Source organism: Anopheles marshallii, chromosome 3, assembly GCF_943734725.1.
Source record: "Anopheles marshallii chromosome 3, idAnoMarsDA_429_01, whole genome shotgun sequence".
NCBI lineage: Eukaryota > Metazoa > Arthropoda > Insecta > Diptera > Culicidae > Anopheles > Anopheles marshallii.
Window position 1 is genome coordinate 20549462 of NC_071327.1, and position 25319 is coordinate 20574780.

The window sequence follows — 25319 nt, forward strand, 5'->3', positions numbered from 1 at the left end:
TCGATTATGGGTGATTTTTTCCACCACAGCTACAAATGCGTAATATCGCATACCACAGTGCTGATAAGCGTAATCGGAGGAATAGTGATTTGAAGCAACCGGACTCTGATTCATGGTGATGATTTGCTAGTTTGCGAAATCCATCGATCGAAAAGTGCTCTGTGGGTATCGATTTTTCACTCGGACAGGTTTCTTCTTCGCCCGGTAGTTGTAGTCGTACCCGATCGGGACCTATCTATTTCAATAAACACCGGGAGCGCGTACTGCGTCAGCGCAAGTTTTTCTCCCGTTTGTTGTGCTACGACTTTTCTCGTCCAAACCTTCAGCAACAAACAGGTACCACGCGGGAGTCACTTTCCTCTCCTTTCTCTTCCTAAGGAATTCGTGCTCCTACCACGGATTTCAACATCAGCTGATGATCAACAACATATAGCATGCTTTGTTTACATTTTTTATGCTACCGTCGAACATATCGAGCGCAGGCCCTTATCGATTTGGTCAGTCAGTATGAAAATGTTACTTTGGGAACGTGTTGATGATGTATTGCCCAAGCGTTGTTGAAGTGGAGTTTTTTGTCCATAACAACATGAGAGTTGAAAATGTGCTCCATCCTGCTTGCACATTACTATCCCACAAAAAAACCAGCTGTGTTTTAGTTTACGTAGCTATATTTGCTCTCCGTTTAATTACTCACAAGTTGAACCTTGTTTTTTTGCGGCTCTTGGATCGTTTCAAAGTTTGCTTCTCCATTTTAATACCTCTTTTTATACATTTCTTTATAGGATATTTTTTGTCGTTTTTAGTGATTGTTTATTTACACGGGATCCTAGAAAAAAAAATCAAATAGAGCAAAATGAGCTACGAGGTAACGGAAGAAACCGCCTTCAATGGCGACGATCTGATGAGCATGGGTCAGTTCAACATGACCCAGCCGCTGGAGGACATGAAGCTGGACAAGAACATGGTGTGGCTGCTGGTGTCGCTGCTATCCTCGATTGTGTGGATGGTTTACATCACATTCTACAATTCTCGTCTCTTCGGGTGTATCATCACGAAGCTGGCCAATCGGTTGTATGTGCGGGGTGCCTACTTTAAGATCGGTTCCCTTAACGTAAACCCCTTGGCGGGAAAGATCATGTTTCGGGACGTAGTGTACGTGTGCTTCGATTATACGGTGCGCGTGCAGGATGGCTACTTCATATTCCGTTGGTGGCGTTCCTACGTTCCCAAGGATGTGTCGGAAGATTTGTCCCACTCGGACACGCGCCTTTCGGTAATGCTGAACGGGTTCGAGGTGCACATCTACAACCGGTCCGATCTGTACGCCCGGTTGGAGAAAACGTTCGGGCTAAAACCGTCCGTACTGGTTCCGACGGAGGACATGAACGCGGAGGAGATAGAAAAGTTCAAAGAGCAAATCATGAACGATGAAAATCAACGCCACATCAGTGAAGCTTCGGCAAAGATAAAAAAACCGCGACCGGAAGCAATGACGGCAACAACGTGGCGAGATCTAATCCCGGTCATCAAGATCGACATCTGTTCTGGGCGGTTTGCCTTCGGGAATCGCCTTACGCCGACAACGCTCTCACTGTGTGTCGAAGAAGCGCACTGCGTTTACAGTACGAAACCGGCCGTTTCAAAGTTGGACCACTTTATGCACTTCGTGAAGGCGAAAGTAGAAAACGCGAAAGTGTTGCTTGCACCGAGTCCCAAATTTACCGGCATGGTGGATGAGCCACCACGGTACATGGGAGAAGGTTTCGTGGTGATGATGTCAAACCTGATGGAACTGTACTTCTACATGGATGAGGCCGGCATTGTGCCAGAGGAACCGGTTACGCTGACGCTCGCAAATGGGGATGTGGTAGAGGCGGCACCACCTGTATGGGGAATCGATATCAAGTGTGGCAAGGGTACGGACTTCAGCTACGGTCCCTGGGCAGATCGCCAGCGAGATCATCTGTTTAAATTCTTCTTTCCACCCGATTATCAACCAATGTCGGTGACAAAACCACCCAAACCCGGTGATCGGCGTGAGGTGCGATCGTTCGATATCAGCCTCTGCACGCTAAACGAGGCAACGATCGATGTATTGTTTTCAAAGAACAAAGAAACAAACGCTGTGCATGTTAACATTGGCGCTGGGTCCTATCTAGAAGTGACGCTGCCATGGATAATTCTGCAGGATGGAATGGCCACAAAAGTGACAGGACAGTTGCTTCACGTGGAAGCAACGACCAGTTTACAGTATCGCAGTCTGGCCGAGTGTGAAACATTGCAGTTTAATGTTAAGTAAGTATGTCTCGTAATGTGATCAAAGAAGTTCAATGAGGTAGACATCAAAACAATTAGATATTAAAAATAATATTCATTCTTGCAGAGTACATTACCCCATCAAGTGGAACGATCATCAGGAGTGGACTATCAACCTGACAGGCAGCAAAGCAACGGCTTACATTGTGTTCTCCCACAAGGAGTTCTTTCAGGATTTGATCGAAGATTGGGCCTCAAAGGCCCGGCCAGATATTCTTAGCTTCGTGCCGTACACGTGGAAATTTGGAGTCATCCTGAAGGAGTTCGAAATTTTAACCCTAAGCAACGAGTTCAATTGGATCGATTGTTCCAGTACCAACCAGGAAAACCATCATCTCGCCTTTTGCGGCGATCTTTTCGATTTAAGCTTTTCGCTTCCGTTCGACGACTTCCTGCCGGTAAAGCTTCCGATCGTGTTCTGGATCCACGGAGAAGGGCTAGATCTAAGTATGTACATTCCGGAGATATCGAGCAGTCGACCAATCCTCTTGGCACTGGACGAAAATGCGCGCATTCTCACGCGTGACGGTAACGTGAAGAAACGCTCCGAATTGATCAACAAAAAGTGGCGCCGTGTGTGTCAACGAGCAATCGGCTGGATTGACTGCTGGACCGTGCCCATAGTGGCACTTTCGATCAAGTACATCTACCATCCGATGCCACCACTAGGACCTGATCCTCAGGCTGATATAACGACACCGGAAAAGGAAGAGATACTGCTCAGTCCAATGCGCATACCAAAAATGCGTAAATCACCGGCAATCGCTTGGACCACGGTTGGTGAAGGTGGAGCACCACGTTTCGATCCGACCAGCTTACCACCGGATCAGGTATCGGTGGAGCTAGAAATCGGATCCTCGGTTATGTTAGCCTATGGTGCGATTCTGCGCAACTTCATCCACTTGAAGGAGAACATTTTCGGTGAAGATCAATCGTTTACTGATATGGAAAACTCGAACAGTAAAAATGCGTCACGGAGTAACCCACTGGCTAGTGGACTTGGCAAATCTTCGGGTTCCACAAAAGACGATCCGTCGAAATCGCTTTCCGAAACGAGCCTAAATCCGGATGATAAACCAAAGCGCTTCGATCCGCGGCTCTACCGTCCGCTAGAGGTTATTGTTAGCGTGACGATACACGATCTACAGGCGCACGTTATGAAGAACTGCAATGAAAACGATCCACCTTGCCCTATTGTACTGATCGAACGGCTAGGGTTCGAAATGAAGAAACGTTTCTACGAAACGGAACTACAGGTGCTTGTAAGCCCGTCCTTTCTCATATCCTCAGACAATACGATGCGTCCGGGGAAAGATAAGCATTTGCGCCAAGGCCATCTGTTGCTTTCGGCCGTACAGGTCAGAGGGCATGCGATGTTCAGCAACGAGGGACGCCAGCTGGAGGAGGAAACACTCGAGTACGCCTGGCTGCTGGAAGTGCAGCTCGGAAAGCTGTCCGGTAAAATGACCCTATCGCAACTGTGCAATGTTGTGACGGGATTGGAAACACTCGTCTTTCTAACGATGGATTCAGAAAATGAACTGAAATCACCGAAAACTGTGCGCTATTGCCATCACGGTGTACCATCAAGCTCGTGTCCCCACACGAAAGAAGATGCCAAGTATCGGTGTCCCTCAACAGAGGATATCAAGTATCGGATGACACGAGTTGCCGTCGATGCGGTGGATCTGTACTTAATTGAAAACGGTACAGCCATGCACACGTGGATATCACCGATTCGTATGGCCACGTGTAACTTGCATGGGCAGCAAGTGAAGTCGGGCATAACTGGTCTCATTCCTACTATACTACTGCGACAGTTTGTCTCCACCGGAGGACACTTCAGCCAGTACAGCAGTGGTAATTCGCACAGTAACACCAACACTACTGGTAGTAGCCGCTCGGCGAAGTTACATCATCAGAACTCGACCAAACATGTGTCCGAAGATGGCTATCGAAAGACGTCTGACGAGACGGGTCCGATTTATCGGCGCACCACGGTGGATGACGGCGGACCGATGATTTCTTCCACAGGATCCGGTTCGTCAGCTGGTGTGCTTAAGTCTGGAAGGCGTGACAATGCCGTGGAACCACCGTATCCGCAGCATAGAAAAGATTCAAAGGAACATAGGGACGATCCGTACGGTTCGATATCGAGTCGGAAGGGTCGTGATCGTTCGGACGATCCATCCATCCACTATCGGCGCGATAAGGAGGATCCGTATGCGTCGCTTCATTCGGCTCGCAATAGTGGACGAGATATTGATTCGAACGAACCATGGCTAGAGGTGGGTTGTGTGTCACTGGGACCAATTATTCTAGAAGCAGCATCGGCGTTGCCCATACCAGAACATTGTTTGCATTTGGTGCAACATAGGTGAGTAGTGCCGTAGTAAATAGATTGACATACACTGCATATACTAACACTACCATTTGTTGTAATTGCAGCTATTTGAAAGTGCACGACGAAAAGAACAAAAAATTGTGGTTCCTCTGGTCCAGCAGTACAGACCCGGTGCGATGCGGCTGTGTCGGTGGTTGCGCTTTCTTCGGCACTAACCGCAATGGACCAAGATTCTTTAAGCCATGTGCCCAAGATATCCAAGAGTTTATTAATATCGCACGCTACCATATCCACCCGAACCCGCGAGAGTATGGGTTTGGTCAAAGTTTACTGCACGAGGGTCAGCTCGTATTCCATACGCCACCGTACAGTTTGCAACCGGTGTCGCTGCAAGAATGCTATGAGTACATCGGTAAACCCAATCTTCATCGCTCCGGACATCGGCATCCACCCGCGCATGGTGGTGGAGCACCGTCTGCCTGTTGTGGCACCACACTGGACAGTAAATCACCACATCTGCCACAAAAGCATGAAGCGATGCTGGCACAGAAAACGACATCGGCAGAAATTTCACCCAGCAATACTCTTATTCGTGGAGGCAGTGGTGTCGTCTCCACTGGCAGTGGAACGACAGCAATGGCGGGAGCAGGCCCCGGAGAACGTTCTGGCAAATCTTCGCTGGAACGAGTAAAGGAAAAAGATGTCGGTTCACCGCTCGGATCGGACCGTGCTCGTGGACGCCGATTTTCGTACACAAGTGGAAGGTATGACATATTTGCATTTGAGACATGTTTGAACGGTTGTTTTGTTTCGGTTCCTTGAATATGGTCTAGAATGCGTCAAGAGCTTAGCTTTATGGACATTTCTTTATTTCGGCTAAGTAAGAAACGGAACCTACAGTACCGATATAATACCGGAAGAGGTATGTTCCAGGTGAAGTCTTACCGTAAACAGTTGATAGACTTTGTATAAAACTACCTACATTTGTTTTATATATTAAAAATCACAAATTTGTTATTTGTGAAACGTATTGATGGTTAACTAACTAACTCATCTTATTTTTTACAATCCACATAGGCAAAGCACGATTCCACATGATGTTCCGTACTGTCGGCTGTTGGACTCCAGTCCTAAAACAACCACAAACAGTTCGAAAGTGTCAACGCCGACACCAGGCCGCATAGATGGGACTGAGTCACGGTTGCTGACGCCGAAAGGATTCAAGGTGCTACAATCTCAGGCTAGCAAATCATACGCTTCCGACTCACGACTGACAGTGGACAACTATTTGCAGGGTGAAATCGATGGTCCATTCGTGGCGGAAGATCACCAAACGCTCCAATCGGCGGTTCATCTGCATCATCATCATCAACATCATCAGCACTACCAAGGTCAACATCATCACTCACAGTACCATAATCAGCAGCAACAGCAACATCATCATCAGATGATGCTGGAAATGTCTCACTCGGCTCCATCGCCTGGGCATCCACTGGCGTCCGATTCGGAGCAATCGCTCGGTGGAATACTTCCCACCGGTTCAACCATACGCCCGATGCCCTCAGACGATGTTATAATGCGTGATGTCCAGCGTACCGTTTCGCTGACATCGGAGAATCCATCGGAAGCGTTCTTTTCGGCGGACGAAGACCTCCACGCGTCGCGAAGTTCCAGCCTCAAGGCCGGTGTTGTCGATCATCATCCCCATCCAGTAGCGATACAGAAGAAACGCTTTGCATCGGATTTAAGCATCGTAGGACCGAATGAGCTCGAGGGAAGGCTTTCAACGCATCGTAGCGATTACGAGATCCACACGCCGGAACATCGAAGCCTTCCGATGAGACCCCAGTCAACTGCTGAGCTGGTAAGTTTTGCGGTAATGCGAACCCGTTAGCGTAGATGCGTCCCAAATTGGTTGGTTATTGTTTAGTTGGGTCTTTCGCACCATCTCCCTACCATGAAGTCTACGATTGTCACAACAGACAAAACAGGTTATAAGGGAGGTTCCAGGTTTAGAACGTTCCCAGTCTCCACACGACGTTGCGCCAACCTTGCAAAAGAAAGTTCGCAGCCTAAATCATGCTAACATATTAGGTTCCATTTTGAAGTTGGTTTTACGTTTTACTGCTTCGTTACGTTTCCTACGAGCGGAAGCATATATATAGCCTACCAAAAAAAAGCGTTAAGCCTTATGTAGTGTGAAGCGCAAAAGCAGTATGTAGAATAGAATATTTATGGGTTTGTTTTTTTCCTTTCTATTAGCATTCAACCCGTAGTAAATGTAGTTAGAATGATTTCACTATGATAAAAGCACACGATATGTCAACATTCCCATTTTGTGGTGATACCTATACGATATGAAGATGAAGGCTAAATTAAGCGCAATCGTTGCTTTTCTCCCAGTGAATCCCCATTTCCTGATCAAGCAGCATAATGTTATGCGTTTTGCTTTCTAACTTTTTTCTTCTCCGGTCCTAATGTCTCGATTAATTGAATTGTTTTTGAACAAAAATCGTTATTCACATGATATCATAACCCGCGAACCCGTGAATAATGTTTTTGTTTTGTAACTGTTTCATCAATCGTACATGATCTTTCCTGCTGCTGCAAACGACGATAACGCTCGATCTGTAAACATGATCAAATGATGTTTTTTTTCTCTGTTCTCAATTTGGAAATGTAAAATCATGCCGTATGTTTTATCACATCCATTCAAACCTCACCGACCGCCTGTCATTATCGGCACAATATGCACACACGCATACACACAACACTCATTCGCATCCTTCCATTGGACGATGTATGAAACACTTGATTGTGTACTACACTCTGCACCCGTACTGTACTACTCCCTGGCGTATTACGACGATACGATTTGGCCCGCAAAATTGTAACCAATCTCTACGACGATGATCATATGATGTGTGGTGTGTGTGTGTATGTCCGTGGGTTGGTGTGTGTGTGTGTGTCGTGTGTGACCCGACAAAATCCTGCGCTCCTCACAATCAGAACGAAGAGGAACGGCGTCTCCACGGTCTAGCGACACCGATGCGTAAGTTTAGCAACATTTCACCACGGCCCGAGTTCCGTCACTTTAAGCCAGTTTATGATGTGAGTAAAACTTCAACCTAGCAAATTCCTAGTGTGAGACACATTTTTTTCTGTATAGGATCTCCTGTATTTTTTTTGTTTTGTTTTGTGTTCGCTTTCAACAAGGAAAGCACGGAAGCAAAGCACATGGATGAAATGCCACGTAAAGGATGCGCCTTAGCAAAAAAATTGTAATTAAGCATCTTAATCCGTTTTCCTGAGGATTGCTGTGAAGGATTCCTTTGTGTGGCTGAATCTCCATGTCCATGCCTCCAGCTGTCGCCTCTGTGTACTAATATACTGTTGTCAGCATCATTGCTTTTGCTTTTGCCGTTAAAAGCGTAAATAATCTATATTTTTATTATTTACTATTTAAATAATGTCTTATACCCAGTTTAAGAGTACTTCTGGTTGGTATTTTTTTTTTTTATAAACCCAACCTGCAGGTGGTACATCTATAATTTCTTTCATTGCAACAAACTTTATTTCCATATACTGTTTGTGTATTGTATATTCCGTTCTTGTGTTCCGTGCCTGTACAGTGTGAATTTTTGTATAAATTTTATTTATAAATTTAATTTTTTGAACCGTTTGTTTTGGCCTCAATCTGCATTTTTTGTGGATGATAAATTAGTATTAGTATCGACATTAATTTATATTATGATTGTTAAGTTTGTTATATTTGTTTATTGTCGTAGAGTTTGGTTGTCTATGAATGCCTTCAAACTGTTATTCACTATGTTTTGTATAATTTAGAATCCTCCACTTCTTTTGAGCTATTAATACTTTTTTTGCACTTCCGCTTTTATTCAGTTTCGAGTGATTAATTCTTACTTAACACAGTTTATAATTTTCTTGTACTGTTGCTGATTGGAACTCACTAGCACTAATTGCATTGTAGTATTAGCTGTAGTAATCGTCAAAGGTAACTTATGTAGCACCTTTCTACACAACATCCTTTCGAATTCATGTTCTTTGGACAGCTATTTGTTCATGGACGCTGATCATTGGACTAACACCGTTCTCTCTGTTTGTGTTTCTCTCATTTCAACAGGTTGATCCGCAAGACTCTTCGGAATCCCATTCGCTCTCGTCAAGTTCGTTCATATCAGCACTATCATCCCAGGAGGACATCACGCTGGTGAATCTGCACATGCAAATTAACCGACCGATCGTTGACTCCCCGCTACTGATGGCGAGCTATGTAACGCATCTGGCGCAGGTACGCTGCTCAAACTGGTCACATTGTTCGATGCCGCTGGGAGCGGACGCATTCTCCATGCCACTGTTCCAGCAAAATGAAGACGGCGGTCTGGTGTACATTGGTGGTAAACTAATACCGCACTTTGACACTTACGCCAACTGCCGCGAGGTGAAGATTGTATCCCGGTACGATGTGCCGTCGGCGGGCAGCGGTGTTAGCAGTAATCTATCAGGTGCCGGAGCAGGTGGATTTTCCACCCTGCCCAAACCACATCCATGGGACCCGAGCGTACTGGTGCGGAGTAGCTTCGATAAGCAGGAGAACAAGGAAGGCGAAAATGAGTTTCTCAGTTCGCAGGGTGAAATAGCGACGCGCAACTCGATAGTGGTTCGGTTTAAGGGACAGGTGGACGTGATGCTAACACCGCTTCTTCTGGAGGGATTGCAAAGGTATGTTGTTTGTACGTTTTATTATGTTATTACTTTTTTTAGATCCTATCTGTTGGACGTTTACGGCGCACCAATGGACGGTAGGAGTAAGCGGACGTATGGAACGGTTCCAAACGTGGAAAGCTTTCCTCGAGTGAAGTTGTGTCAGTACTATCTGATGTTCGAGAAGAAGGTACCCCTTGCGAATGTGTGTAATATCTGTTCACCTCTTGCGGGTTCTGTTGACGAATGTTGGAGCGTGATGAATGACCCAATATTTCCGTGTATTGTGGGTACGACTGGTTTCGCTTAAATTTTGCCCTTAGAAAACTTATCCTTTTAAGCACTGGCGAATTTATATCTTGCACATCGTTCGAAAAAGAACTATCAGATTGTTCATTCTCACATAAATGATCGTTCTGTTCCGGATCGCTTGTAGCATTCTCACAATTAGTCGTCGGGATATGCGGTATTTGCTCTATCAATTCTCCTTCCCGTCCATGTCTGCGGTTGCTAGTATTTGACCTGCGGAACTGGTTATCGTTTCGTTGGTTGTCGATTTCTTGCACTTCCAATTTCGCCTTTAAATCCTCCACATTGGCAAACTCTAATCGATCCCACAGAGACTGCGTATTTTGTTGCTCGATCATGGTTTTTAAATCAGCAACGAAATCATGCACTTTTACTGATGCCATCTTGAGGTTGGAGTGTGGTTTGGCTTCTTTTAAATAACTTTGTTCTACCATGCAAACAAGCAAGGTGAATAGAACTATGCAAAGATTGTAATTTTTGAACATTGCTTTAACAAAACTATTCGCAATCATTACAAACGGATTACTGTGATGTATTACATCGAAAACAACGAATGGTTGCTACAAACAGAAATGTTCGTTTAAATGTTGCTAAATTAAAATTTATATATTTTCTGTTTGCAGAATGATTGAATCGCTGACACCAACCCTCGCTACACTGCATCCACTGACCGTGGTCAACGACATTCATGCATCGTGCGTTACAAAAGTTCAAGCCGTGAACATATTGAAGCGCGACCAATCGCTAAGCTACTGGTCACAGGTGCACTCGAACTCGAAACGATCCACCGCGGAGCGCAACCTGCAGGGTCCCGGTGGACCGGTCCTCACGGACGTGTACGAAGAAAGTATATCCACCCAGGTGCAGGGGTTGATCGTGCTGCCAAAGATCAACGTTACCCTTATCCAGAGCTCGGTTGTGGAGGAAGTGATATCATTCGCTGCCCTCGATAATGTGCAGGAGCTTAGCTGCGCTTCCTTGTTGGCCGTGTGTTTCGAGGGCGTTTCGACACGGTTCCATCTCGGCAAAACAACCAAAGCATCCATGCATACGGTCTATACGCAGCCTACCGTTCGATCTGGCGGGTTAAAGAAAAGTGGCCTAATTCGTGGAACTCGCGCACTGTTGGCACACCTGTCGTCCCAAACCCGTCCGGACAATGTGCCCGGTGAGCCAATACTTTTGGAAACGTCGGAAAAACAACTGGAGGAATTGATAATAACGCTCGACATCGGCAAAGCACACGCCCAACTTCGACGCCTGAAGAACGAATCGGCCAACCTGCCCGATTCGCAAATTGTGATAACGGCCATACCGTCCCACCGTAGTCGGGCAATGTTTGACTGCACACGAATGCCGGATGATTCGTCGACCGCTACCCTGGAGGGCAGCAGCTCCAGCGGGCTGGGCTTTATTATGTTCGAAGGTGGGTTGGAAGGTGTTAGCGTTAAAATTGTGAAACGATCTCAGTTTGAAAAATCGGAAAATGCGGAAGAAACGCTCAAGCCCGAACCGGAAACGATCGCCACGGCGACGGTTCATTCCGATGCGAACCAGAACAGCATTACGCTGAACAATCCACTCAACTTGGTTACATTGCTCAATGAAGCGGGCGGAAACATGGCAGCGGAAGCGCTGGCAAAGTTTGGCATGAAAAAGCCCGGCACACCGAAGTCGGCTGGTGGCAGTGCGAAGGATCGTTCATCGCTGTTCGACATTAAATCGAAGGATAAGATTATCACCACCACTACCACTACTACTACTACGACCGCAACGATCATTGGAGATGGGGGGAAAACATTCAAGACGAACATTGTGCCGGATGAGGTAGATGCGATGCGAGGATCATTCATTAGCGATGGTACGCTACCAACGACAGTCGGTCATCCGCCGGTACAACCGACGGCTGGCTCGTCAATTCAGGGTGGCGTGCAGGGTACAAACAATGGACCAGGTGCCGGACCAGCTACCAATGTTGGCCAGCAACATTCAGCTACAGCCGCAAATGGATCAAACGCTGATCCAATGTCTTCAAAGGCCGGTGGTGGTTGTACCACTGCAGCCGGTACTGTTGCCCCTTGCAGCAATGATAATGGCAAGACGTCTTCGTGTGTGATCGACTTCAAAACGGTTTGGTTTAACTTTGCCGCTCCACCACGAACACCTATCACACGGAAGATTGACTACACACGACTCGATTGGAATTTGCTATCCACGGCGTCACCCGCTATCACGGCATGGATGAACCCGTGCAATCGCTTCGCCATTAAGGTGGTCGCTCTCATGAAAGCGATGTACATTCGTCGTACGGCCGTGACGGTTGCACTGATGGCGGATGCGTGGGAACGTCCGTCGCTGCACCGACCAGTCAAGAGCCGGTACGGTGGCAAGTTTACGCCGCTCGCCAAAACACTACAGGAAGATCCAAGCTGTCAGTTGTGTACGGTGTTGCAGAAATTTGTACTCGATGAAACTGCGGCCAAGATCGAGTGTATCCTTAAGCAACAATATCTGCCACAGTTGAGCATAATGCGTCAGGTAAAGTTTAAAGCAACTTTCCCGGCACCGCGAAACAAAATACTAATAATGTTTACCATTTCAGGCTGTCATTGTTCTGAGCAGACAGTGGAAAAACGTGCTCTACAATCCGATGCTGTTTGAACATCAGTACAAAGGAAAGCTGGCAAAACCGGTCAACGTAACATTCGCCCTTCCGCAGGATGAGGTATGTTGTCAAACATTTCATTACATCGCACTAGCACACCCCGTACCGGTGTTGGTGCACAATCGGTGGTCAATTTCTCCATCGGTCCGCACGAAAAACAAATCATCTTAAAGTGTGAGCATGTTGTCCGATTTTGGGGATATTATTGTCAATAATTAGTCAAGTATTCTCCTACCCGCTCCTCTGCCCAAAGATTGATCAGTAATGTTACCTTTCTATCCCCTTAAAAATCCTAATTATTCCCACGATCCTTATCTTTATTGTTCGAGCAACATACACACCAACGGCAGTAAATTCATACATCGTACAGCGTTCACCCACTCAATTATATGGTAGTCAATTAGTAGCAAAAGCTAAAAATTAAACCGCTTCGTCAAAGAAAATGCCAAATCACTATCACTTCATACAACTAAATGCTTTCCTTTTGCAGCGTTACAAACCTATCTGGGGTAAGTGATAATGACAGAGGCGAGAAATAGCATATAAAGGAATTGCATTTGAAAACAGTAAAACAACAACACAGACACATTAACTCTCACATGGAGTAGGCAAAACAATTTCGGCCAATGTGTGTTTTGGTAACGGAAGACGGCGTACAGATTTATTACAAAATTAATGTTCGTATGGTTAAATTGTGTTCGTTCACATCTGTTTGCGTGTGCTTTTTTGGGTACAGGTAGACGGGATGATTAATAATCCTCCGATAAATATGCAAACCAGATAGATACGCTGATAAAGCTTTCATACACGTTAAACAATGCTGTTTTAGTTAATTGAACGGGTATGAGGTTCACGTACGGTTTCGTACATACTTAATTGTGCTCTGTGTCAATCGTATCACTAATCCATGTGACGCCATCCATATACGGGGCGGTTGGTTAATGTTGCTAATGAACGTATCCTGAATCCTACCAACACCAATGCTCGCATCCGACCAGTGTTTCCTCTCCTTCCTCTCTCCCAACGACAATCAACTTTTCTTCCCACTAAAAATCCCAATGTACCTCGATACAAAAAAAATGTACACCCTTTTTTTCATGCCCAATCGGATCGGTTCGGTCGTTTGTATTTTGAACACCATCTTTCACCGTAGGACGCCGAGGATACGGATGACATTGACACGGATAACTATCCGGTGGGGGTGCGCGAAAACCATCCACTACTCGGTGAGGAAAACGAACACACGATGCTGCTTGGCCAGTGCATTCAACAGCAGCAACAGCAACGTCAACAGTCAGCCGCATCGGCAACATCCACAGTACCGACGCAACATACCGGTGGGCAGCAACATGCATCGCTTCATGGTAAAATATCTCATCCTAAAGCGCCCAGTGTCATGTGTTTTTCCCGTGTTTTCCTTATCTTTACACCCCCAAACACACACACACACAAACGGGGTGGATTAACGCACGTGTCCACACCAACGGTCCTTTTTCTCCCCACCTCGTTCCCCCAACTAAGTTTTCTTTTCCCTCCCTTTGGTGCATCTAATCTTATCTCATATTCTGCCCAGAAACAAATGGGTTTTGTTGTGGTGTAACTGTGGTGATTTATTCCTTCCCACAGCTTAATGAGTGATTGTGCTGCTTATCCCACTGCATGCCTGCTTTATTAGTTGTTCTTGAGCTAGCTATTGTTTATTTTTATGTGTGTGTGTATGTGTGTTATTAAATAATCCTTTGTATGGTGTGTTTATTTGTTAACAAACAAGCAATACAGTAGTAGCAATCATTAGAAACACTAACCAAACACACAACACACATGGATACTGCTTATGTGTAGTGTCACATTGCTATATTAACTACAGAAGAAGAAAAAAAAACCGTAGCTGAATTTTGCTTCTCCTTTTCTCCAATTTCTTATTTCGGTTCCTTGCGCCACCACACAAACCAAAAAAAAAATCTTGCAACCCAAACAAAAAAAAACAATATTTTAATAAAACACACACCGTTCAACAACCAATCCAAACAACCGTTTGTAAAACGGTGCGCCATAACACCTTCCCGCTCGCAGTAATCAAAATGCCCGAAGAACCGCCGGTCCCGTCCGCGGCGGCAGTACACATGACCGCCGCAAAGCTGGGCGATTCCCTTAATACCTCTCCCAGTACCACTAACAACTCGCACAACAAGCTGCGGAAGAAATCGTCGGTAAAAAGTTTCATTCCACCGGCAGCGCCACCGTCGCGTGCTAGCATACAGATGTTCCCGATCATCTTCGACAAGCAGGACCCGGTCGGGGTGGAGTACGGTGAGCTACGGGAAGGTTCCGCACCGTCCGTATGCAGCTCGTCCGATTCCATGGATAAGCCATGGACGCCACCGGCCAACCACAAGGAGGATCTGTACTCGTGGATGGCAAAGCAGCAGAGTGAAAGTACTAAGCAACGGGAAAAGGAGAAAACTACCGTACGTAATCATTTGATGTGCGCTGTTGATGTTGTATTAACGATCGATCATTTTACTTTACACCTGCAGCAAAACAGTCGTCCCACTTCGCAAAACCGTCCGGCTATCCATTCGGTGAAGTATATGCAGGATAATAATCGGATACTGGATGCGCATCTTATTTTCGAACCAATGTTAACTTGCCTTGGGGTCATGCCTCAGCAAATGATTAACAACGTATCCAACAAGGATGTCTCGTCCCTGGAAAGCTTGGGTACGAACCTTTCGCTGGTTTGTTCGTTCGATACGATCCGTATCGACATTGTCGTCAGTGAGGCGGGCGATAGCAAAAAGCCACCGAAGCAGAAAGATCCCAAAAAGCGTGGCAATGGGAAATTCACGATTATCATGCCGGGCGAGCAGCCGGCGTTCCTGTGCGAGCAGGTAGGCGTCGAACTGGAGGTACGGAAGATGACGGACGGCTTCCCGGACGACACGAAGCCGGCCATGTTGTACGTGTCGCGTGGTCAACTAAAGAAACACACCAGCACGGTGATCAACTTCAGCCTGAACGTACGCTACATCTCGCAGCAGGTAAACATGCCGCTGTTGCGTTTGTTGCATCAAATCACGAATATGTACCAAAACGTGAAGGACGCACAGAATGAACTACGGGAGGCCCACCCAGAGAACGGTGGTAAGCGAAGCGTACCGCTTAAAGACGAATCTAGCCTTGCGTCGGAGATAAACGATCCTACGCTGATGGGGTCGCTTAACGAACCGCTGATGGCACACATTGAAACGTCCGGTATATTTGACTACACCGATGAGCGGTACGACAAGTTCAACGAGGACATCTCGACAATGCGTCACGAGTTACGGCATTCAATTAGCCGCAGCAAGATGCCGACACTTGGGCCTTTGATTCCGCTCACTCCGTCACCAAACTCACGCAACCGACCACACAGCTTCGCACAGAAGTTGCGCAGCACGAGCAAAACGGTAAAGGGAAAGCTAGGCTATACGAACCTCAATGAAACGATCAACACACCGATCAAGATGAGCCCCACGACGGGTGGATTTTCCTTTGCCGATGCTCAATCGAAACAATCGCTTGAGGCTAAAAATTCCCTCACCGGGGCACCATCGAGTACGTTCGGAGGTAATGTGAAGCTCTTTTTGTACCCTGAGTGTAATGATCATCTTCTAACGTTATTGTTTCCGTTTTGCAGATTACACAGCACCATTTGATCGGTCAACTTTTACAGGTCCTATTCACAGCATTCTCGACACACCGAAATGTTGGAAAACGGTTTACCACTTACTGGCTATTTACTCCGCAATGCCGGAAACAAAAACCATTACGCATCGGTAAGCAAACCCACAGTTGCATTGATAGCCGAACAAGTTGTTAATAAATTTGCTTTTTGCAGTGTTTCCATTTCGCCCGATGCAGTCGAACAGATTAAGGCTAGAAAATATAACTTGTTGCATGAAAGTAAGAATCTGCGCGACGAGGAGGAACTTGTCGGTGGACACGGAACAACGGGTGGTAATGGTACGGTTAAGGACGTGGGTGTTATAACACAGGAGCGAACACGGTTGGTTGTGTTCGGTGTGGCAAAGATACACCGCACTAGACTGCTTGCATCATTGAGCGGTTTAAAACTGGAAGCGGAAATAACCGCTCTCCACAGTAGCACAACCTGGCGCAAGAAATCACGACCAGCATCCCTGGAATGCTCGCTGACTGGACAAGTTGGTAGAGCCATGATAGTGCTGCTGGAAGGAGCACACCCGAATCAGCAGTGAGTATTAATTTGAGTTGACACGAGGTCAAGCGATCTACAAGGTGTTTCTTTTCTTCTCTACATTTTCAGAACCGTGGTGAAAGTTTCGATCGGTAAAAGTCAAACACTCTACTCTAGCATAACGCGACGTGGTAAGGACAAAAACAATGGACTGCTTTCCATTGGTATTGTCAACGTGGACATCCCGCAGCATCCCGTTGCTCTTCACGGTATGATGACGAGAAGTTCCAAACAGATTTCATCCACGCTACAGGAACTAAGAGTGACACGCACCTCGGCGCGTTTAACGCGCCAGAATGAGGAACCAGAGTCACCGTTGCACCATCATCAACGTGATGCACGCGACAAAGCAACACCATCTGCTGCCAGCAATCAGCGCAAGCACAGCACGGCTACGGTACGGACGATGACGGGTGCGACGACAGCGGCAGGAAATAATCCGAGCGGGCTGTTGCAGCCACTTGTCATGCAGTTCAACATTATACTGCAAAGCTTGTCCATCAGCGCTGCGTTGCTACCCTCATTACAGGCACAGTATAAAATGGATCATGTAACTTCGACCGGTGTAACTGGCAGCAAGGCGAAATTTACAGTCGATTTACCGAACCATTCACTCAGCTTTACCACCAAAATACAAACCACTGAAACGAACCTGCCGTCGGAAGCGTGCATTGCGTTGCCACCGGTGCACGTTAGTGCCGAGTATGTGTCGGAAAGTACCACCGAAGAAGTACCAATCGATGGTGTCGTACTGCGGCAGGGTGGATATCTTGCAGCATCGGCCGAAATCGGCGTATTCGAGCGGTGCCTCACAACCGATCTGCTGAACCATTTGGTGTTCGTACAGAAAGTGTTCATGAAGGAAGTGAACGAGGTGGTACAGAAGGTTTACGGTGGCGAAAAACCAGTCCCACTCTGGCTCGAAGAATCGGAAGACAATGGAAACACGATCAAGCGGATCCTGTTTTCGCTGAACATTCGCGTGAAGCGCATACAGCTAACCGCAACTACACCGTGCTCGTCCGCAGTACGCTTCGAAACGGGCCAGCTCGAATTGCATCTGTCCAATCGTGTGAAGAACATCGCAGACGCTTCCAACACAAAGCTCTTCGGTAAAGCGCAAATCGATTTGAACCTATCCCTGGGCCAAATTATCAAAAACATCATCTTCGACGAAGCGGAACCAGAGTTCCAGCAGCATGCATTTTTCAACACCACCATCGGGTTGCGAAATGCGTTCCAAAACGAGATGCTGAATGACGACAAAGAGTTGGTACTGATCACGCTGAAGCGACCATTGATTTACGTGCAACCGATAGCGGTCGACAAAGCGATACTGGTATGGTTGAACTACAAGAACGCGTACGAGTATTGGACGGAAAAACGGGCCAATCTCAACAAAGAAGTTCTTATGGCAACGCAGCAGGTGCTAGAAAAGGTACCATTCGGTCAGATCAGCCATCATTTGGCAACGACGGCGAACCTTTCCACCCTGTTCCTGCAGCTGACGGTCGAAGATATGGGAATTTGTTTGCCGCTGAATCAACCACCTCAAATTTGGGGCAACCGTTCGGTGCAAGATTTCGAGCAAAAAGGAGCTGTAGTCATTACACTGGAGAACACGATCATTTCGGCCTGTAGTTCCGGATCGCTCGTATCGAAAGGACGCTTTGCTGGGCTTTGCTTGCGATTTGCAGAGGATTTCGATTCCTCGCTCGATGAATGGAAACCCAACATGAACGATGCCAGCATTATGAACCTTTGCGTAGTTTCCGAGGGAACGTATGAAGTGTGTTCGCGCACGATTGCCGCCAAACATCCAGAAAATGCGAAATGGTTCTTGAATGTGAAGTGGCAGATGGAAGGCGTCGACATTCATCTGGATGTTAACATTGGCAAGCAACTGTCGGCACTCGGACACACCCTGACCATGCTCACCGGATCGGAAGATGACGAACCGATATCGTCTGACACGCCAGACAGCGACGACATAGACGCTTCCGGGCATCAGAGTGGAAAAGATTCGAAGTCGCGCAAATCGGTCGATTCGTTACCGTCCTTCCTATTCGATACAACATTGGATCCGAAGAAGCGATCACTGTTAATGGAGAATGAAATCAACGAGCAAACGAAAATCGTTAACGACTTCCGTACCCTGGGTGCGTCGGCGAAAACAATCGAAAATGAAGAACGACGGTTACAGGAACTTCAGGCGGTGTACTACAAATATTTCCGCCGTGATATGATACAGGTGAGTAGAACCGCATTATTTTATTTACCAGGCCTGTTGTATATGGCTTTATAGCCACATGTACAGGGTTTTACAGTTGCTAGGATATGGCTACTCCAATTTACTGAATCTGAATTAATAGTGAAACACAAAACACTTTACTGAATCTCCCAAACTGGATATGGAATCGTGTGCGCAATTTAGTGAACGTCAAAATGGCCAGACTGTTTACGCATAGGCGGATTCAAGAGTAAAAAATTTAACGAAATTTTAAACAAATGATTAAACCTTAAGTTAATTCACAAACTTTTCGTTTTATATCTCAACTCTTGAACCCAGCGACATGTAAACCGATGGTCAATATTCATTAAATTGTGCAATTCGGTAAAGTGTTTTGTATTTCACTGTCAGTCTTCCCGTTTATCTTATTCGCTTGCGCGATTGAGTAAGTTGGGTTCGCCATATACTATCTATTGTAAACTACGTAACCAAGGGGTTTTGTAGACATAGCTAGAATGGAAACTAAAGTAGAGCAAAGTATGATAAAATTGAAGGAATGATCAAAGTATGCTTTTTATGAAATCCCAACATCAAAGAATCCAAGGAACAGATCATTTGTCTACCAGTTACAGTCACAGCAAAGACAACCTACACTTTCGGCTTGAATATAAAACAGTTGTCCCCTTTTTGATTTTCTCTGTGATAAATTTTTTACAAGTGAAATCAAATTTTGCGTTCATCATACACGATGCCGTCTGTTAAAATTGTACTCAAATTGCTTTGTCAAGATGTGGATCATGGTCATCAGTGTCAGGTTAATCTTCGGCGCACTATCTACGAAATTGACTCCGATATTGAAGAAATTAAGCTGCCCCTTCAGGCGATCGTGAAGCTAAAACGAATCCAACAGACACCGGATTTGCATTCCAGCTCGATGCTTCCAATACACCAGCAGGCCCAGCTTAGCCTACCCGTTATTTCAAAGCTTGCCCTGTCGGATGAACGATCTGCTGGGGTGTCAATACGTGATGGGCGAGGTTCGAGACGGTTCGATGATGAGGGACGAAGATCGACGGTTGTAAGGGTTCGCAAACCAAGTGTGAAAGAAGCGGATATTAAAAGTAGTAGATCCAAAGAGGAGCTAAAGGAAATTAAAGCCATGCTTTTGGAAATGAAGGAAAAATTGTTAGCAAAAGATGATACGGCAACATTGATTGACGAGGATGAACAACAATCAGATGAAAAGACACCCTGGAGAACTTCCTCGGTGGTGCGAAGAATTAGTGAAGGTTTGAAGGAAATTCGTGCAACTGACACGACCAACTGTCCATTCGTGCAGTATATTCTGGCCAAGCAAGATACGCCGGAAGGAAACATTGACACGAGCCTACCGCTATCAGCTATTATTGGCCCGAATTATTCAATGTCCTATAAACATGATACTCCACAAGAATCAGAACTGAAAGCGAATAACAACTTGGCTCCTACTGGTGCTGGACGTGACCATATCATGTCGTCCGACAGTGAATATCCAAAAAGCACTCGCGATGATACTGCAACAGATACTTCGGCAATTGATAGTGCGCTTGGCATTCTAAGCATCGAGAACCATTCGAATGACATAAAATATGCAGTGCAGTCATGCCCCCCGAATGATGAATCCGACCTGAATAGCTTCAGTAGCAGCAAACTTAAAAATGCGTAAAAATAATGAGTAATAAAATAAATCATTGAGGATTTAGCAATTTATCACTAGATTTAGGTTTTGTACTCAATATTTCGGTCATTCTTAAATATAACTTTAAAAACTGACTCCTTTTTGCTTCTTCGTTGCAGAAATGGAAGCGTCCCGCTATGCGCAAACCAATGTTAAAGGCAGCGAATCGGTCCCGTTCTTTCGTTGCCCCATCTCCAACCAGAGAAGACTTGATTGACGCTGGGTGTATCGACGGTGTCAGTGGACATACAGGCACAAGCGTTGGTTGCGGGGCCAGCAGCGTAATGGATGCATTCACTGGCAGTGAGGATATGAGCAGTCTGCAAGAATCACCCAACTCGGGACCATCACGGACCGCTTCCCTGAGAGTAAAAATTCCACCCAACTCTTCACGCGTAACATTCAGCGAAACGATGCGCCAATCGTCATTGCCTAGCGCCGACTCGGATGTGGCCGCTTATTCCGATTCTGGGCTTGATTGGCCGCGGTACGATTCCAGCTCGGTCACGTCGGACGTACCGCATTTGCTCGAAATCGACGGCGAACAGGTGGAACTGCGCAAGAAAAGTCCCAGTCATCCGCAGAAACAACAGGAACCCAACATAGATTTCGAACTAGATATTAAGGTGCTGGTCAATTCGGGCAAATGTGTACTGCATACCAAAGATATCCATGATGAGCGGCTTTCATCGGCAATGCCAGGTGGCAATAATAGTAACAGTAATAATGCTAACGCTGCGATGGCTGGCAACAACAGCGCGTCAATGGCTGGTAAACACCATAAGCGAGAGCGAAGTACCGGCGGAGCAACGGACTGGGGTAGTCCTATTCCTCCGCGCCGTAACAAGGATAAATCACGTCTAAAGTACAACACGACCCCATACACGGCGCTCGTCGATTTAACCATTTTCCACATTCCTGGGCTGGACGTGAAGCTTCAGTATCAATCAAAAACCGTCGGTGGTGACGATGCTTCCCCACGTCTTAGTACGACCGATCCATTCGGTGTATCGCGCAAGCTGGCGTCAAAACGAGCCACTCTTTTCGCCTGGATGACACTACAGAGCATACCCGAAGAAACGATCATTTCTCCTCACATTCTGGAATTTCTGGAACAAACGCTCGAACCAATACCATCCTCGAAGGGAACAGGTGGCGTATCTGGCATGGGCGGTGGTCACGGTACCAACAATACGAACGGTGTGAATGGTGCTGGTGTTGCAACATCCGGCGGAGGAGTTTCAAATCCAGTGAATCTACAAATGCTGGAGCACAACTACGCAGCCGTGTATGCAAGTTTCCCCGTGGATGTGGTGGTTTACTTCCACATGCAACCGTCAACATTCCGGTTTTCTTGTCTGCCAGTATCGCGCGTCGAATGTATGTTACAGCTTCCCAGTCTGGACATCATATTCAGCTCGAACCGACAGGATGATGATTCGTCCGCGGCGCACACCTCTTCACAGACGGGTGAATCAACGGCAGTGCCCGGTGGAGACGGGCGTGTAGCCGGAGGGTTAAGCGTGACCGGATGTTTGGCCGACTTTAACGTCTACATCTTCCATCCATACGGTGGCAAGAAAAGCAATCTGAAGGAGGCACATCAATTCTCACCTTTGGCTGACAGTGAACGGAAGGACTCGCTCAGCATTAACGTGGAGTTTGTCAAGTTTCACATTACACGCTCGAAGAAGATAAACATCGTGGAAACCAGCATGACGTCTCGAAAACATTCCGACCAAGCGTCAAAGGCTACGATCCGGTTTTCAACGATCGTCGACATTGGATCCGCATCATTTAAGTATGACATGCGCAGACTGACAGAGATACTTGCGTTCCCGAAGGCATGGTATCGGCGGAGTATCGTCCGACGCATGTTCCTTGGTGATTTGGGCATGCAGCAGACGAGCATGTGTGATCTGGAGATACCAATCATTCCGGAGGGTAGCGTAGATGGACATAGTATGGGAAGAGCGGGCGAGCGTGACGCCTTGGATATGGAAAGCAGATTAGGTGGTCGCGGAGAAAGCATGAATCGTGAACGTTTGCGTCTAAGCCTGGAGAATATCGGCATGGGAACGACTGGTGGCAGTGGTGGAAGCAGTGCGTCCTCAACTGCGAGGATAAAGGATCAAAAGTCCTCGAGCCTTGATTCCACCTCGTCACCATCGGACGTAAATCAGGTCACGTCCTGGGAAACGTTGGTGCTGTTTGCGATCAATTTCACCAAGCTCAACGTGCAGATGAACATGGGCAACGTGATGGGCAATATCGTGTGGCTAACGAAGGCTTTCCGAAGCGATGGTCGGCTGAGCATTGGCAGCACGGGCCATAAAAACATGTACATCGGCGTCGGGCTCGGTGGTTCATCGTTGGATGCGAAGGGAGGCATCGTCGGTGGTACGATCGATCTAAATCGTATCGATACGTACATCCACATCCGTGAGGATCCCGGCTCGGAACCGGATCATAAGGTTGGCATTAAGCTGATGGCACTCGAGCTGAAGTTCGACTACATGGGCACGAGCGTGCTGATGACGCGCGTCAGTTCGTTGAATGCACAGCTGCGAGACGAATGGAAGTTCTCCAAGGATCACGATTTCGGCAACAAGTTGCCAACGAACTATCCGGCAATTATACTGATCCACGGTGACCTGTCGTGGGACCAGCTGCAGATGATGATTTCCAAGTCCACCACCGCCGACATACTGAAGATGTTCTACAAGCTAGAGGAATTCTTCTCGCAGCAATTCAAATCGTCCAAGCGTGTGTTTTCCAGCCTCGAACCGCGGCTCGCTAACTCTTCGCTGAGGACAAGCGTGCGGCGCCGGGAGGAGAAAAAATCGCTCGGAGCCGACGCATCGATCCATGACGCGCGGCATCATCGGCACTGGCAGCGCCCGCTCAAGCAGACGAAGGGACTGTGGCTGTCCACGCTCGGTGTGCCGCTTTCCAACATCGGTACCGTGCTTGGTGGGACGATGGAGCTGCACGGCCAGAACATCTCGCTCGCCTGTTTCCATGGCATTAACTTTAAGGCAAAGTCTTGGGCGTTGTTCAGTCTGAAGGAACCGTGCATTGATTTCGCAACCGAAGCGCAACACGTTGAATCGACCGAGGAGGTGCACATCATACAAACGCTCACGTTTGGGCTTGGCATGAACAGCCAACAGCCACCGCAGCATCACTCGAACGCGACCGTGGTACGCATGTCACGGAACGTCATCTTTCCACCACAGTTCAAGACATTGCATGAGTGGTTCCATTATGCGTTCGCTAATAGTGAAATTGATGGTAAGTGTCTGTGGATACTTGGAAACTATTGGTTAGTAATCTTATCGTCTTTCGAACTTCTTTTAGGTGTCGATCGTTTCCCTGTGATTGAACGAGACAAGGAGCACAACACGAATTCGATCGAAAGAGCACGCGGTTCGGGTTCGGGTTCAGCATCTCACCAGAAGCTGCAGGATCCGAACCACAATCGGGAGGTGATCTTTGCTCTACCAAGCTTACAGTTACACTTCAAGACGGAACATCTGCAAGGCATTTCGACTCCTGATACAGCGCGTAAGTTACATGCCGGTGCAGGGTCCTCACGATAGACCTTTTATTTTACAAACATTATGTGTTGTTTATTCAGAGGACAAACCAATGGTGGAGTGCAGCTTCATAACGGCGTTCGAGGATCACATCTTCGTTACCGTTGACGCAGATGCATTTTTCTTTCTGCATGATCTCATTACTTCTTACCTCAGCGAGAAGGAAAAAGTGGTAGGTGTCGGAATTTGGCGTTGTTGGTGAAACTGAAACGAAATTTTCTTTATGTGAATGGTTTCTATTTTGTCAAGCAGCTCGGTACAATTACGAACAATCGTTCGTCGTCACCAAATCCTGTTAACGTGACTCCACCACCACCTGCAAGTGGTACACCGGCCGGTCTGTCGGTACTCAAATCGGGCCACACACTGAAATCGAGTACGTCCAACTTGATGTCGGCGGCGGCGCCCTCAATGTCATCCCTTGGCACGCAAGACTCGACCTCTAGTCAATCGATTGCCAACGGTGGCGGAAGCTCGGTAGAATTGAACGAAGTTGGCAGCTCCCAAGTTGGCGGCACCGGACCAGGGGCGACGATGATGGGCACAAAACAAACCCCCCGTTCGGTAGATGACCCGAAGAAACCGATCGCTAGTACCGTATCCAGTCCTGCAAGCGCATCCAGCGGTGTCAGTGGAACCGCAGCGAAGCACGTGAATATTGTGGTAGAAAAATCGGACCTTGAATCGTTCATGCGTACCGATTGGCGACATTTCAACTGCAAAACGTGGCACCTGGAACCGACCGTGCGGTAAGTGTATATGCGAATCAGCTCATTTTCAAGCTCACTGATATTATAACGCATCTTAATCCGTACTACAGGTTACTTTCATGGGCTGGCAAATCGATTGAACCGTACGGTATCGATTATATTCTGAACAAGCTGGGATTCAGCCATGCCCGTACCACTATCCCGAAATGGCTCCAGCGTGGTTTTATGGATCCGTTGGATAAGGTGGAGGCATTGTTGATGCTGCAATTGCTCCTGATGGTGAAGGATAATGGCACATCGGACGAGAAGGACTCGAGTAAATGAATCGAGCAACCGCTCGATGTGGGTGTCCGATTTGGGTACGCAGCAGTACGGTAACTAAATAGCCTACTAAGATTTCTTAATTGGAATGTGGTACAATCTTATCTGACTGGTGTTGCTTTTTA

At 46.9% G+C, this 25319-nt stretch overlaps 1 protein-coding gene across 1 annotated transcript; it reads left to right on the top strand.

Annotated features, from left to right (window-relative positions):
- The first annotated feature begins 853 nt into the window (after positions 1-853).
- On the top strand, positions 854-25197 carry LOC128715431 (bridge-like lipid transfer protein family member 1). Its single transcript, XM_053810329.1, has 19 exons — positions 854-2295; positions 2384-4693; positions 4765-5424; positions 5738-6524; positions 7670-7771; positions 8805-9403; positions 10318-12232; positions 12297-12419; positions 13513-13723; positions 14433-14827; positions 14897-15968; positions 16039-16177; positions 16240-16614; positions 16687-18868; positions 20684-23858; positions 23925-24131; positions 24205-24335; positions 24416-24912; positions 24984-25197. The coding sequence occupies exons 1-19, from the start codon at positions 854-856 to the stop codon at positions 25195-25197; spliced, it is 16536 nt and encodes a 5511-aa protein (XP_053666304.1).
- Positions 25198-25319: the final 122 nt, after the last annotated feature.

Excerpts from the sequence above, each read along its gene's own strand:
- LOC128715431 (XM_053810329.1), top strand. The coding sequence starts at position 854 with ATGAGCTACGAGGTAACGGAAGAAACCGCCTTCAATGGCGACGATCTG. Across the intron at positions 13,724-14,432 it reads GCAACATGCATCGCTTCATG|TAATCAAAATGCCCGAAGAA; the intron begins GTAAAATATCTC and ends TCCCGCTCGCAG. Across the intron at positions 15,969-16,038 it reads ACCATCGAGTACGTTCGGAG|ATTACACAGCACCATTTGAT; the intron begins GTAATGTGAAGC and ends TCCGTTTTGCAG.